The sequence below is a fragment of the Sinocyclocheilus anshuiensis genome, unplaced genomic scaffold (genome assembly GCF_001515605.1).
Source record: "Sinocyclocheilus anshuiensis isolate Anshui unplaced genomic scaffold, SAMN03320099.WGS_v1.1 scaffold815, whole genome shotgun sequence".
NCBI lineage: Eukaryota > Metazoa > Chordata > Actinopteri > Cypriniformes > Cyprinidae > Sinocyclocheilus > Sinocyclocheilus anshuiensis.
In genome coordinates, this window is record NW_015549621.1 from 118,090 (window position 1) to 134,575 (window position 16,486).

The 16,486-nt window shown below is 36.6% G+C and overlaps 2 protein-coding genes across 3 annotated transcripts in view; one reads left to right on the forward strand and one right to left on the reverse strand.

Annotated features, from left to right (window-relative positions):
* Window positions 1-10,928: 10,928 nt before the first annotated feature.
* Window positions 10,929-13,801, reverse strand: LOC107659436 (zinc finger protein 501-like). Its single transcript, XM_016448385.1, has 3 exons — window positions 13,344-13,801; window positions 13,083-13,238; window positions 10,929-12,501 (listed from the first exon to the last, which is right to left on the reverse strand). The coding sequence occupies exons 1-3, from the start codon at window positions 13,402-13,404 to the stop codon at window positions 11,261-11,263; spliced, it is 1,458 nt and encodes a 485-aa protein (XP_016303871.1). The 5' UTR covers window positions 13,405-13,801; the 3' UTR covers window positions 10,929-11,260.
* A 799-nt stretch (window positions 13,802-14,600) lies between these two features.
* Window positions 14,601-16,486, forward strand: part of LOC107659444 (poly(U)-binding-splicing factor PUF60-B) — a 13,894-nt gene continuing 12,008 nt past the window's right edge. For both annotated transcript variants that reach the window (XM_016448390.1, XM_016448391.1), the window contains exon 1: window positions 14,601-14,704. The gene's annotated coding sequence lies outside the window, so the exon portion shown is untranslated. The remainder of the gene's footprint in view (window positions 14,705-16,486) is intronic.

The window sequence follows — 16,486 nt, forward strand, 5'->3', positions numbered from 1 at the left end:
ATATATTATAGTCATATTTAGCAGATTGGTGTGATAATATAGTTGACATTTCTCAATGATATAAACAATCATGCAGCTGAGGTTTGCTATATATTATATATATTGCTTTATGTGAGTGTACTGACATGCAGGTAAAGTTGGATGTACAATATATCCAACTTTTAATATCTCAATGGGTGATTGTGATGTGAATATTTGGACATTTCTGTCTGGTGAAAGTCATAATCAAGTATCCGAGAGAGCTGTGTAAAATGTTATTTAAAAGAACATTGTGTGAATGAACTACACTTGAGCATGTTGGACTGTCTTGAGGGTGATGGAGAACAGAATACAAAGAAACTCAGGCAGGTGGTGCTGTGGTGTTCTGTGTCATCAGTTCAGATATGGTGTTGGTCTCTCTGTCTTTGAAATCTGACTGGCTCCATGGCAATCAGACAAGGGCACACTCTGTGCTCTCTGCCCATCTGTCATGCACAGATACTTCTTAAAATAAGAAAAATAAGATTTCCAACCGTGTGAACTTTGACCTCACTGTGAGACCTGCTTTAAAGGAGCCGCAAGCAGTTGCATTAATTAGTATGTGCTTGGAAAATAATGAAAAAAGGTTGAAAAATAAAATGAAAGTAAGACAGATCTCATGTTTTACTGATCGCTTGAGCCATGAACATTCTTTAACCAAAATGCTAAAAGAAGAAAATAGAGAGAGCTGTGTTAAGCAGAAGCAAAAAGCTTCTTTTTGGAATTTTTATTTAACATAATTTTTTATAAAGACCATTACTTAATCATATTTTTAGACATAAGCCAAAATGTTACTTGTAGGTCAATATAATATTTTTGGGGGCTTTTTACAACTTGTTTTTTAAACCATAAACATTGTGTTAGTCAATGTGTAATTTATTTTAATTATTATAAATAAATCCAGTTTTAAAAGACTTTAATGTTGTTTTTTTAAATAAATACAATATTTTTAATAAAAATATAATAATTTCTGTTATGTACTTTTATGTAATAAAAGTACATAATAAGTTATGTACAAAATAATAAGTTGTAGTAAAAAATACCGTTGGCGTGTAGTAATTTCTGAAATTTTTAAGTATAAAAACTGAATTAAAATGTTCTTGTAAAATGTACCTCTAATAATCTGGAATACAGTTTTTGTCTACTTTTGTTTATTTATATATATATTCATATGTATATTTCATTATCTGTGTATTGATGTTGTTTTCTCTATGTACTGGAAGCTTCTGTCACAAAAACTAATTCCTTGTATGTGCAAACATACTTGGCAATAAAGCTCTTTCTGATTTTGATTCTGATTCTAATTTTAAAAAATCATTTTTTACATTATGTGTTCTGCACAACACAAATCTGATGTTACGCGAAAATACTGTTTAAAACTAAATTAAACAAAATTGTTTCTTTTCATTTTTTTTCTATAGGGAGTGTTATTTGCTTTTAGACAAAGTGGACAAAATTGCTTTAAACCAGAAACCATGGTTTTTAATTATAAAAAATGCATTTGAAATAAACAACACGTAATAACAGTGTGTTTTGGGTTTACTGAATCTCACACACACACAGGTGTATACACACTCTCACTCTCAAGTTCTGTCCTCATTACAACACACTGGAACACTGTGTCAATGTGAAGTAAATAAAACACCTTCTTGACTGAGATGAGAGTATGTTGCGTGCCACAGCTAACACTTCTCTGAACACTTCCTCTCAGTCCACTGTGCTGCAGTCAGTCCCTCTGAGTCATGTGGCTTTATTAGAGTGAAAATTGACCTCCACTGATGAATATGCCTTCATCCTTTCTCCTTCTTCCCAACCCTACAATTATTGCCCAAAGCATCAGGGGTCACTGCTAATCAGAGACCACAAAAGCAAATTAAGCTTACACTTTATGAATTCATTGACAAATATTGGTAATTATGTTATAGCTTTTAATGGAGGAATTAATTATTGTAACAAACATACTGAAAGTAACCATACGTTTTCGAATTTTGTTATATCAGTGAGGCAAAATAAATGTAAAAGATTATGAGAAAAGTTTAATGTCAGTTTTAGAGCTGATGTGAAAACTTACCCTTGTCTTATGCTCTTTTTAAAGAAAACTGTTATAAAGACATTCTGACAATGAAAATATTTGAATTATGCTGCAACAGTGGCGTGTCCATCACGTTTAGTGAGATCACTTGGTCATGAGACCGAAATGTGAAATGCGTTGTGCAATTAGCTTGAAGCATACACCGAAACAGACACTCTCGCTCATTTTCTCCCTTTGCTTATATTGGAGATGAGTTCTTAATAAAGATCATTAGATACATATGCTGCTAAAACATAAAACCAACATTGTATGTGTGCGTGTGTGTGTGTACCTGGTATTCCCTACATCAGGGATTCTCAAATCTGGCCCACGAGATCCACTTTCCTGCAGAGTTTAGCTCTAACCCTAATCAAACACACCTGAGCATGCTAATCAATGTCTTCAGGATCATTAGAAAAGCACAGGTAGGTGAGTTTGATCAGGGTTGGAGCTAAACTCTGCAGCGCAAGATTTGAGGAACCCTGCCCTACATTATGGGGACCAAATGTCGCCACAATTGCAACAGCTTATAAATCATACAGAATTAAGATTTTTGAAAATCTAAAAGTGCAAAAAAGTTTTGTGTGAGAGGTAGGTATAGGGGTAGGGTTAGGGTAAGGGGATAGAAATTACAGTTTAGTATAAAAAGCATTACGCCTGTCCCCATAAAACATGGAAACCAGTATGTGTGTGTGTGTGTGTGTGTGTGTGTGTGTGTGTGTGTGTGTGTGTGTGTGTGCGTATAGAGATTATGAGAAAAGTTTAATGTCAGTTTTAGAGCTGATGTGAAAACTTACCCTTGTCTTATGCTCTTTTTAAAGAAAACTGTTATAAAGACATTCTGACAATGAAAATATTTGAATTATGCTGCAACAGTGGCGTGTCCATCACGTTTAGTGAGATCACTTGGTCATGAGACCGAAATGTGAAATGCGTTGTGCAATTAGCTTGAAGCATACACCGAAACAGACACTCTCGCTCATTTTCTCCCTTTGCTTATATTGGAGATGAGTTCTTAATAAAGATCATTAGATACATATGCTGCTAAAACATAAAACCAACATTGTATGTGTGCGTGTGTGTGTGTACCTGGTATTCCCTACATCAGGGATTCTCAAATCTGGCCCACGAGATCCACTTTCCTGCAGAGTTTAGCTCTAACCCTAATCAAACACACCTGAGCATGCTAATCAATGTCTTCAGGATCATTAGAAAAGCACAGGTAGGTGAGTTTGATCAGGGTTGGAGCTAAACTCTGCAGCGCAAGATTTGAGGAACCCTGCCCTACATTATGGGGACCAAATGTCGCCACAATTGCAACAGCTTATAAATCATACAGAATTAAGATTTTTGAAAATCTAAAAGTGCAAAAAAGTTTTGTGTGAGAGGTAGGTATAGGGGTAGGGTTAGGGTAAGGGGATAGAAATTACAGTTTAGTATAAAAAGCATTACGCCTGTCCCCATAAAACATGGAAACCAGTATGTGTGTGTGTGTGTGTGTGTGTGTGTGTGTGTGTGTGTGTGTGTGTGTGTGTGCGTATAGATCCTTACTTCAACTCTCTCCTTTGCCAATACAAATAGGGAGCTAACTGACATCAGACTTGTTTTTGACAATAATTTGCCTCTACAAATAAATAAATATTCAAATACTTAATATTCATTGTGCATGAAATAAATCATCTAAATTGCGGCAAGAGAACAAATTAAACTTGCATGAAACAGCGTTTATGCTCATTAACATATTTGATAATTAGAAGTGTAGATGAAAGTTGTCGTCCCTTGATTAACTTCACAGGACCCTTTTTGCTTTGGGAGCATCTTTAAAACCTCTCTATGTCAACAGCCTCATCAGAGGCATCGGGCAGCACTGCAAGGCTAATTATCCTGTGATGCTTTCATGAGAAATGATATTTTTAATTACTGTACTGTTTGGTTTTTCCTCTCCACATCTGGACTGTCTTTCCGTCAGTTAAATACTCTACAGTTGGATTCAGGGACTATAGGCTAATTAGTGCAGTTGAGCTCAGGGATTAATCAACCAGTCTTATTTACATATTCATTGATGGTGTTGGCAAGTTAATTGAAAATGAGTAAGCATTTGTAGACACTCTTGGCATTTGTAGCATTTACTTGCAAAATCTTTTGTCTCAGAGACAAGAAAAATGTACAGTTCACCTGCTAATCTGTCACTACCAGATAAAGACTGAAACAAGTCTGCTCACCAAGGCTGCATTTATTTGATAAAAGTATGAAAAAACAGTAATATTGTGAAATGTTTTTACAATAAAATATAACTGTAAAATGTAACCTGCTAGTGTAGATATGTTTAAAATTAAATGTATTCCTGCAATGCCAAAGCTGAATTCAGTGTCACACAATCTTTCAGAAATCATTAAATTATTAATTATTCATTATTATTATTATCAATTATCAACACTGCTTAAAGTTTTTAATGCTTAATATTTGTGGAAACTGTGATATATAGTTTTTTTCAGGATTCTTTGATCAATAGAACATTTAAAAAAAAAAAAAATTGAATGCATCATTGCCAAATAAAAATTTGAAACACTTTCTTGAATTTAGGCCAACTCAATGCACTTTTCACCTTTCTTTGTATCGATTTTATTCTTGCTGCAATATTTCCTTCTTCCTTCATTCGTTCTTCTGCCCCATTGCTTCTTGACAGGACACCTGTCACAATTCTCTAACTTGGTGTTTTTTACCCACATCTTGATTTTTTTCAACCCTCATCTTTCAAAGCAGGATTTGCATGATAAGCATATTCTGTTACAGGGCCACTGAAAAACTTTTTTTTTCTTTAAATAATGATGTTTTTTCACACATAACGAATTAGTACACCAAGCATGGTGTCACACTGATCCTGTCATCTGTTTTGCCTGTTTTAATTGTTTTATGCATCATTTATGTAATCATTTCATTTTGTTCAAATAAGCACACAGGATAAAGCAGCTTTAAACATAATGTATTGAAAACAGAAAGATACAATAAAGATACAATGAAGCTGTTCATTGCAGCTCTGGACTTGTGGGAATGACTGCATCATTTCCACATTCAGTGAGGCAAACAGAGCAGTGACGCTTTAGCTTCACCACTCTGGAGGGAAATTGGATTATACCATCTCAGTCAGAAAGAAAATCTATTTTTAATTTGTTTGTATATTTAAGTGTTTATTTGTGTATTGCTTTAGTTGTGGTTATGTTTGTATGTTTATCTAAATATTTTGTCTATCATTAAGTTTTTTTTTGTTTTTTTTTTAGGATTACTTGTTTGTATTAATGAATGTTGTCTTATAATGTTTCTCTCCCTGTTGTAATTTGGTATTGCCCGGACCTATATATGTGTTCTTTGTCATGGCAGAGGCTGTGGCTGTAACCCTACTACTTCTGCAGTACACAGTATATAGCCAAAAAAGTTGCACTATGTGACATCGCTGTATGCGGGTCAGTGTCAGATACGGATGACCGAGGGGAAAAACTTTAAACATTTAGAATGAATGATCTATAAAATAGTTTAGAAAAAATCTTATTCTAACTCATCATTTGATTTGAATGTCAGCAGACATTATTTTGAAAATGTGTGTGTGTGTGTGTGTGTTTAAAAAAGCACATACACTGATTATTTTTTAAATACAGTAGTACTGTATTTAGTAAACAAATATTCCATTTGGAAAAGCTTGCATTTTTGTTGTTGTTGTTTGGTTGTTTTTATGAGCTGCTTGTTGCCTCAGAATGGTCATTTGTTTGCTTTGTTTTACATTTTGGGTCATTTTTAAGCACATCCCTGTATGTTTGTGAATATAGAAAAAGGTAAACTTCCTCCTGTTTGCACTTCTCATGTGTTGGTCAGAATCTGAATATTCTTTCTGTCAGGACCACTATCATCAAAGATGATTGACAATTAGCATACAGTTTGGATTGGCGTAGGTAGATGGGGATCAGCTGAGAGTCAGCTGATGTGAGCTTGACTAACGTGACCAGCCAGAACTAACGCTACGCTCGATTTTAATGTTCCTCAGAAAAACCATGACATTTACTGGACCAGATCTGATGTTTAGGTTTTGACTGAATCGTGTATTTGGGCATTTTTATTATTTAGTTTGACCTCCTCTAAGCTCACCATCCTCCACTCCAACCAAGATTGAACACTTTTCGTAGAGTCCATTTTTACAGCATGTCATTCAGTCAAGCAATTTAGTGTCTGTCAGGTGTGATTGCTCCTCCTCTCCTTCATGGAGAAATGGATGATAGTATTCAGCACTATATACATCAGGCAATGTGTGAGCACAGCAGAACATTATTAGATTTCCGAGTACATTCAGAGACCATTCATGTGATTCACAGGACTATTTAGCAATGTTTCAGCCACAGCTTTACAGTTTAGCAATGCATGGGGGACTATATGCATGGATTACAGTTTAGCAATGCATAGGGGAATGTAATGTCATCTCTGTATCTTGTAAGATGTTTCTCTTTTTTTCACTTTTTTTATTTACTGCCCTATGTATTCTCTGACAGTGGATTGATGGAATCAGATACCTATAAATAAAAATAGTCTCATGCTGATTAGCATAATGATGAATCTAGAGTTCAGTGAAGCATTCCTAATCCAACCTATGCGCTGCATTTCCCAAACTTAAAGGGTTAGTTCAGTCAAAAATGAAAATTAGGCTGCGTTTCACTCACCCCCGATGCATCCTAGGTGTATATGACTTTCTTCTTTCAGACGAATCCAGTCGGAGTTATATTAAAAATTGTCTTTGATCTTTCAAGCTCTATCGTTGTACTCAGCGGGTGTTGCATTCCTTCGGTTCAAAAGACATGAAATAAAAAGCACCCTTCCACAAAAAAAAGTGTCTCACACGGCTCTGGGGGGTGAACAAAGGCCTCCTGTAGCGAATCGATGCGTTTTTGTAAGAAAAATATCCATATTCAAAACGTAATAATCACTTGAATCTAGCTTGCGCTCACTGTTGTACACGGAAGCAGTTCTGGGGAATGACGTATGAGGTCAGCTTTGTGCATGTGCCGCTCAGAAGTGACGCACGCGGAGAGATCAAAACAAAACAACGGTCACTAATTAGAAGTACAAAACGAGGATTTGTAAAGAAGAATGTCGGAGGATTTCGATATAAGCCAAGAGGAGACTTGTTTTCCTTTGCTAAAGTAAGGAAACTTTGCTTCTTTTGATCCTGTAAACAAACGTTGGTTTTCACGAGACGCACCGGCGCATTCGCAACGCTGAACTCAAAATTGTTGCACTCAGCGCAACGCTGAACTCAAAATAATTGCACTCATGCCACCTCATTGAATGTCTGAAAATGTACCTACAAGCCACTTTTGTGTTCTTTTTGTGCCACCTATTTATGGGCTAATTTTCCTTTTTGGGTGAACTAACCCTTTAATTAATATATTGCTGTTAGTAGCAGCTTTTTCAGACTAAGTACACATTGTTACTAAATGTGAGTTGAGATACATTTTTTCATTTCGATTTACTTTAATCCAAAAAGCAATCAACATACAGTATGTAGTCATTAAGAGTTTTTTCACTCTTATTACTCTCTCCCCATCTTCTCAGTGACACATGCTCGTTCCCTGTGACTGTTGGAGTGAAATGGCACAATACAGCACAGGATCAGGTGCATCTTATGTCATACTAGCTGTGGTGGACTGCAAATATGGCAGCTATCTACTGATTTTCTCTCTGGTTTTCTAAATAAAGAAATATGTTGTGTTTGAGCCGAAGGCTAATGTTATGCCCCGCCCAGTTAGTCCAATTAACTTTTGTCTTCTTGGTTTATTATAATATCTAATTAAGCCACCTTTTTAACTACGGCTACCCAATAGTCATTACAATGTCATTAAAAATGGAAATAACTGATCATTATCTTTCTTTGTATAGCTCTTCAGGACTCAAATCAATTATAGTGCCAATTTAGTAATGTCCACAGAGTGTCTGGTACAGGCATGTATATTTTTTTCTGTTTAATATTCATGATATAATTATTGATATAATTAAGGGAACACCTTTAATTTGAATAGTTCTGTAAGAGCTAAAATCCTGTGAGATTAAGAAACAATTACAGACACTTTTGGGAAATGGTTTTATCTGCTAGGTTTCTGTATTCCTTGAGGATATAAGTATAATGGGATTTCTCCATTAAATTTACCTGTGCTATTCTTAGCGGAGCATATAAGGCAGCATAGGACCTGAATGGTTTTGATTTCTATACTCTGTAAACAAACAGTTGTTTATAGTTGATAAGAATAGTTCAATCCATTGTACAAAATCTTATTTGTTGCTCTTTTTTAGGAAAATCATTGCGTAAATGGCACCCAGTTGTGTCACTGACAGCAGCCACTATTGACAGCTATCATGTACCAAAAAGGAATTTAGTTCATGTCCAAAACTATATAAATTATGGCACATATAGTAGATGATTGTCTGATTTGACTGACTGATTGAAGAAACACAGATTAACCTTTTAAGCCTTTGTGCAAGACATGGAAATCAGCAATTCAATTGTGTGAACATTTACTGTTGTTTTTGAGGAGCTGAGTATAATTGCTGTTCTGGTGTTTTGAAGAGATTTGCGGTGCAAAAGGGAAATTAATTATTACAAAAACAACCAATCAAATTATGCAGAATCTTTTCCTAGTCAGGAGTAGAACATGATGGACAACCAGGACACAGTAATAAAATGCATTGCAGTTGTTTGTTCTACTTGTAAAAGGAAAGTCCTCTGTGTTTCATTAATGTCCTACAGAGGATTCCCAAACAGATTTACTGATGTTTCATAAACCACTGATTTATGTTAAGTGGGCTAATGTGTTGAACTGCATTTGGATAAAATGGCAAACGTTAATGCATATTGGCATAAATTGGCAAGTGTACAAGCACTAAGACTAATTGTCACATTCTCATTTACTTGCATGAAAGTAATAGACTCTCAGATTTAAGTGCTTTAGCAGCAGTGAAATCAAAACTACTCTCAATAAAATCTCAATTAGAAACATCTTTCGGCATTAAACCAGTTATTTTTATTTTTACGCAAGGTCGAAACCTGAAAAAATGAAATTCCCTTTTCAGTTATTAATATACAATTCAATTATAAATATACATTTGCCATTTGAGTGTTTTTGTCTCCTGACTGACGTTATTTAAAGACATTAACATATTAAGCAGAAGACATTGTCTGCAATATGTGACAATCGCAAGCTTTGTGTGAGTACTATGACAGGCTCTCATTTTATCGCCTATAAAAAGAAGTATGTCACATACTGTTCAACAAGACATTCACTCTTCACTTGGGTGCTTTCAGTGCAGCAGCTATGCTCTATATCATTTCTACAGATTTATTCTCTACTTTATGACATCCCTGCCATATTTTCCCATTTTCAGATCAAGGTTAACACCCCCATGTTATGGATGTCTACAGTAAAAAAAAAATGTGTGTATGCACGTCAGGCTTTTACTAGTCAGTGTCTTTGATGAAACTCTAATAAACACTGTATGTGTTTTATGTATGGTTGCATGTTTATTTGATGTGTTAACGTTTGTTCATTTTAGGTCTGGTGGTGCAGACCTGCAAAAGTTGTGTTTTCAGACAAATCGCTTTTTGGGGGGAATTTTCTTGTTCATCAACATTTAAAAACAGACATTTAGTTTCATTTGATATTCTACACTTTTTTATTACAAAAGAGGTAAAAACCGCTATTAATATTCACTTACATGTAACACTGTGCTTAGAGGTAGATTTGACCTTTAGGTATTAAGTAACATAATTCTAAAACCTTTAGGCGAGTGATGGCCAGTGCATTCAAATGTACATACTGCCCTCTTTTGGTTGACCTTGAACTGTAAAACAGCTCATCTACAGGATCCCCGTCTCTAAACTAATGGCATAGGCAAGCACATTATTTTCAGTACTATTTTGTCACACACTCTTGAAAATAAAGGTTCTTTATTGTTATCTAGTTCCATGAAGAACTTTAAACATACATAGAACTTTATTGCTCAAAACGTTCTTTATAACGGAAAAGGTTCTTTAGATTATTAAAATGTTCTTCACACTAAAAAAAATGGTTCTTTTAAGAACCGTTCACTGCTTAAGAATGGTTCACTTCTTTGAGGAACCCAAAATGGTTCTTCTGTGGCACTGAAACATGTGAATAGCTGTTGATTAGTTTTATGTGGTTGTTTATGCTTACCCAATGAAATATCATGAATGAATACATTAAGGTCAGCAAAATCTTTTGATGGCACACATCAATTAAAAAGGATTCTGTTTTTATTTTCTTACAGATTGTATTTATAAACGTGAAATAGAAAAAGCGAACATGTATCTATGTAATGTCAATCTGCTGTTTTTCTTACTAATATTTTTGAAAAATATGCTTATGTACACATGAGATAAATACTAATATCAGTGTTATACATGACGCTGCTCTATTTGTCATAACGTTTTTGTTTTCCCCTTGAATTTTGAAGCCTAAGCCTGTCATGTTTTAAATACCTGTCCTTCCTTGTAGGCCTGTTCGGTAAAAAAGTATCTTTCACTTTTATAAAAGAGAGGGAATTTATTTATGTAAAGATATGTGATTAAGACAAAAAAAACTGTTCTATAATACATGTAAAAATAAAAAACAAGTCTTTACATTGTATGAAAATGTAAAATAAAGTCTTTAGTTTAATTTCAGCATGATTTAATATATATAATAAATCATATATCAGATAAATAGAAATCATTCATTTATATTAAATTCAAATACTTCACTGTTTTCATGAACGGTACAAATTAGACCCACCTGCATAAAAACCCTGAAAATCCATAAGCAATTTCTCTTCAAAGAAAGGTCAGACAGCTCATTTCTTGCTGAATACCCCTAGATGTATAAATAATGAATAAGATATATGATATTCCTGAACATACTCCCAAAAACATCTTTGAGTGGACAGTTTAAGACACAAGCAAGAATAAAATCTTCAGTAATTTGCATTTACCCAATAGAGTCTTACAACCTACAGAGTAGCGTAGAGCATACTGTAATGTGATCAGCATGTTAAAATTTCCTTGCTGTGACCAAAGTGATTTCAACACTCAATAATATACTGTATATTCCAAATATATATTATAATAACAGAATAATTTATTTATTTATGGTGCACTCTCTGGTGTGTTAGCAGGCTTCTCTTGTCTTTGAAGGTCTTCCCACAATCCGGGCAGGGGAATGGCCTTTCTCCTGTGTGAGTGCGCTCATGCACTTTGAGTTGTGATGTCTGTTTGAAACCCATGCCGCAGACGGAGCAGGGATAAGGCTTTTCTCCCGTATGTACTCTCAGATGTATCCTAAGCTCTGCAGCCCTGCGGAAGCTCTTTCCACACTCAGAGCAAAGATGAGGTCGTGCTTCACTGTGAGTGTTCAGGTGCATTTTCAGGTCAAATGACCGGCGGAAGCACTTTCCACATTCAGTGCAGGAATATGGCCTCTCATCCGAGTGTGCGTGCTGGTGACTCCTCAGTAAATATAAATGCGTGAAGGCCTTTCCGCACTCAGTACAGCGATGGTGCTTCTCTCCTTTGTGACACTGCTGGTGTTCTTTAAGTTGACAGAAAGCGCCGAAAGCTTCACTACACAAGCCGCAGCGAAACGGTTTCTCTACTGACTGAGGTGGCTGGTGCTCTTTTAGTCTCCTTCTGTCGGTGAACGTCTTGTTGCATACGGTGCATCGATAAGGCTTTTCTCCTGTGTGAATGCGCTTGTGTGTGATCAAATTGGCATGTCCCTTGAAGTGCTTCTCGCACACCGAGCACACGTAAGGCCTCTCTCCTGAATGAACACGTCTGTGAACTTTAAGTCCGCCTAGCTGGCAGAACATCTTCCCGCAGTCTTTGCACTCGTAAGGTTTTTCACCAGTGTGGGTTCGTAGATGAACTCGTAACGCTCCGGATGTAGTAAACGCCTTCAAGCATTGTGAGCACAGGTATGGCTTCTCCCCCGTATGAATCCTTTGGTGAATTCGTAGATCTATACGTTGCTGGAAACCCTTGTTACACTCAGGGCAGTGATGGCGTTTTTCATTTCTATGAAGCCTGCGGTGATTAGAAAATGACCCTGACCGAGCAAAGCTCTTTCCACATTCAGAGCAGTGGTAGGGTTTTTCTCCTGAGTGAACACGCAGGTGTACTTTTAGTTCAGAGGACGTAATGAACCTCTTGCCGCATTCAGGACAACCATGAGGCCTCTCTCCTGAATGAACTAGTTTATGTCTTTTAAAGTGAACTGACGTTTTGAAGCTTTGTCCGCATTTAAAGCAATGGTGATTTGATTTGTTAGAGCGGACTCCTGTATTTGTGCTTTTTCTTGAGCAACTCCTTTTCCGTTTACCAGTTTCTGAAAAGAAAAAAAGAAAGACATTGGACATATAGCACGCAGTGAGTGTAATCTGAACAATACAACATTTTACAATTGATTTTAAAATAGAATTGGACTTGACAACAAATCGCTTAAAATAAGGCAGTCCACTCCCTTTTAAAATACATAAGTTTGGGGTTAGTACATTTTTTTTTTAATGAAATTGTTACTTTTATTTAACAAGGATGCATTAACCATTTATCACTGACATAAATTAGCAACTGATTAACAACCTTAGATCAGTTGTTCTAAAATGTCTGCAGGTCTGATATGGTCACAGACAGCATCTTTTTCTTGCTGACATCAAAGACTGTGTGTCCAATCAAACTTTATGTCATTTTTGTTCAAACTAATCTTTCACATGATAATATGGCTAATACTAACAGAATAGTTAGCCCACCGGGTCAGTAATATATAATTATGTATTATAATGTATAATCTCTGAAGTCCACATCCAAGTTGATCCACTGCACATTTATCGTGGCTAGCCAAACTAAATGTGAATTCATTCACCAACGTGGTCTCTATGTGAGCACAGATTTATTAGTTTGCAATTTTACCTTGTTTGGTTGAATCTTGGTTGGCTGGACACATGTCAGAGGCTTCCTCATCCTTAACACCATCATCTTTTTTTAAATCCACACAAATGCCGAAAACACTGGGGTGATCACAAGATGGTGGGCTTGGATCAGGCTTCTCTTCATTCGTCTTAATCACTATACAATATAATAATTAGATTATGATACAAACATATTGCATTTACACGTATAATCAAATGATCATGTGATTTCATAATAATCGGGACAGGCTGAATTGCTCACAGTGCTCTTGATGTCCAGATGGGTCCGTCAGTATCTCAATCGCAGCCAGGAGGATATCCATGCCAGGTATTAGTGTCGGTCCGTCAAGTAGTAAATCACATTAAACTGTGTCTGAAGCAGGTGCGTATTCTCCTACGGACCGCAAAGTCTCGAAAATGCACCGGTCTCTTACAGTAGCCTTACATTTTAAGAACAATGCATTTGTTGGCTTAAAGCACAAATTCAGGACTTATTACAGGTGAAACTGTTAGTGCCCAGAAAGTACAGTTACCACTTTAAGCGTTTTAGTCGCCCCACGTCAATAATAATTTATGGCATTAAAACCAAAAGTGAACGGACACGAAGTACACAAAGGTCCAGTTGTCATCGTAGTCCTAAAGGTGTAATTGTTTTGTACATTTACTTCCTACTTCCGCATTACGAGTATTGTTTCTGCGGGTTCTCGTAAACCTGCTGGTTTACCGTTGACCTATACAGTTAAGGTAACGAGACGACTAAGATAAAGGGCATTTCTGCCAGGATTTCACCTAAAAACTATGCTTTTACGATATTTTTAAAGAAATAAATGTTTTAAACAAAGAATCAAATACTGATATTGTCTATCAATTCGATAATGCACCACGACAGTGTTTTATACGCCATCTGATTCTGGATCTCAACATCTACAGTACATATAACAATGCAAAGCCTCTAGCTCCTGTCTCTGTTCTTGCTTATATTTACTTTAATAGCTGTGTGTACATACCTATGTGTCAGTGTTAGCTGAATGTAACTAAACGTACATTATAAAAACTGTACCAAATATTTTATCTTACAGTAATCCAGAAAAACGTCTCTTAAAACTAGAAGGGTGACCAGAGCACCTTTGACAGTGCAATATGTCTCTAAATTCATTCTCATGTTGAGCTCAGACTGGTGGAGGCAGTATGCTTAAATAAGAAAACGATTGCTATTGCACCAGAGAAGAAGATGTTTCTTTGAAATTCTCTGTGATTTTTACAAAACTGGAAAGGCAGCTGAAGTGAGGGCTGCTGGTTTGAGATATAAAGCCTGCAGGGGGCGTGTCATGGCTCAAATACCAGTCTTTCTTGTACGAGAATCACATTTTCCACATAAACAAACAAATAAATACGCAAATATTTCAAAAGTAAAAACGTTTTTCAAAGGCGATAAGCCTAAACAATATATTCCTAGTATTCGGCACGATCCAGCGACCCCGACACCAGTGCTACCTGCTGTTCTAGATCACGGGACCAGAGTCGTGCAGCGGAAGCCGCGCGCCGCTCCAGGTTCTGCTGTTTCTGTGGTGTTGCAGAGTCCTCAATGTGGATCACTACATGGCGGTAACGCGGAACACTGCGGTAATGATTACCTAACACGTTTACTTCAATATAGACATATATTTAACATATCTATGGTTATAGTTAACACTGGGTGAATTTAGTCAAAATAAACTTTTTACCGTTTCAATATATCTCAAGTCGTGTATACACGAGGCCTGCATGAAAGCTCGTTAGCTTCTGTTCATTGCTAACCAGGCTAACGTTAGCAGCATATTGCTGTGTGTTTTCTGGGTTATGTAGGATTTACCTAATATTACAAAACGACTACAGCTTGTTTGAGACGCATGTAGACAGTACGGCCATGAATCCTGCACCGGCTTGCCTAAAGCACTGTATTTAGCAGCTGTAAGTTAAGTCAGCTAACGTTAGCACCGCTGCTGATGTAATGTGCCAGCACAAGCGCGCCACTGCGTGTCTTTAACCTCTTTGTTGATATACAGCTAGTTTGAAGATGCTAAAATTCTCAGTTCAATTTAGTGATGATAGTGTGCGTACGCAAATGTAGGTTCCTACGAGTTGTTCGGTTATGCTGTGTTTTTTTGTAAGGTTTTTAAGTGAACACATTTTTCAGTATGAATACTATTGGCTTGTGTATCAGGTTCATGATTTATTCTGATTGGACCAGTTTGCATCTTGCAGAGGAAATAATCTAATAGAAAGTTAGATTTAGGAAAATAGAGTTAGGAAATAATCTAGTAGAAAAATCACGAAGAGCGTACAGTATTTTAGCACCATGCTACTGTCAGGAAAGACAATGTAGGCTACTGATACTGTAGATATGATAATGACCAGCACTTGCTTAAAGGCGTAGTTCCCCCTAAAGAGCGTACAGTATTTTAGCACCATGCTACTGTCAGGAAAGACAATGTAGGCTACTGATACTGGAGATATGATAATGACCAGCACTTGCTTAAAGGCGTAGTTCCCCCTAAAATTCTATCGTTACTTATTTTTAATTTTTTGTTTTGTTTTTACAAATCTGTGTGACTGACTTTATCCTTGGGAACACAAAAGGAGATGAATTGGGTGAAAGTCAATGGTGACTGAGGCTGTCATTCTGCCTTTACCCTTTTGTGTTTCATGGAAGAAAGTAGGCCCAATCCCAATTCTACCCCTTAGCCCTTCCCCTTTCCCCTACCCCTCCGTTTCGTGCGTTCACGTGAAGGGGTAACGTTAGGGGTGTCTCGATTGTCTTTTGGTTGGAGGGGTAAGGGGAAGGGCCAGACAGCCCTTCAAACGAAGATTTTTCGGGACCACACTTCAAACGAAGGGGTATGAAATATCTCAGCGTAAACCGGCTGAGAAAAAAAAAAGTAATCATTTGTTTTATGTTACATTCAATCGTGAGTTTATATTTACGGTCATGTTACTCAAAGAAATGTTTGAAAAAAATCGCTAAAGTTTGCTAACGTCATATCATTACAGACTGCACGATAGTGCCACAGCATATTTTCATGTCTGATCAGGGCGATAACCACCATAGACATTGACACCGTAGACATTGAGGAGGGCTAGTACCCCAATTAGTGTTGTCACGGTACCAAAATTTCAGTATTCGGTACCAATACCAGTGAAAATCCACGGTTCTCGGTACCAATTTCGGTACCAAAGCAAGAAAATATAATGTAGCGATTCAGTATTTAAACTGGTATTAATAAAAGTCGTGGGGCAGCGATGACAAGTTTCTTTGCTCCTGGATGTGTGAGCTGCGCGATCTCTGATATGTGTGTGTGTGTGTGTGTGAGTAAGCAGCACATTAATATAGAACGGTAATTAAAGGCTCTAATGCACACCAGTATA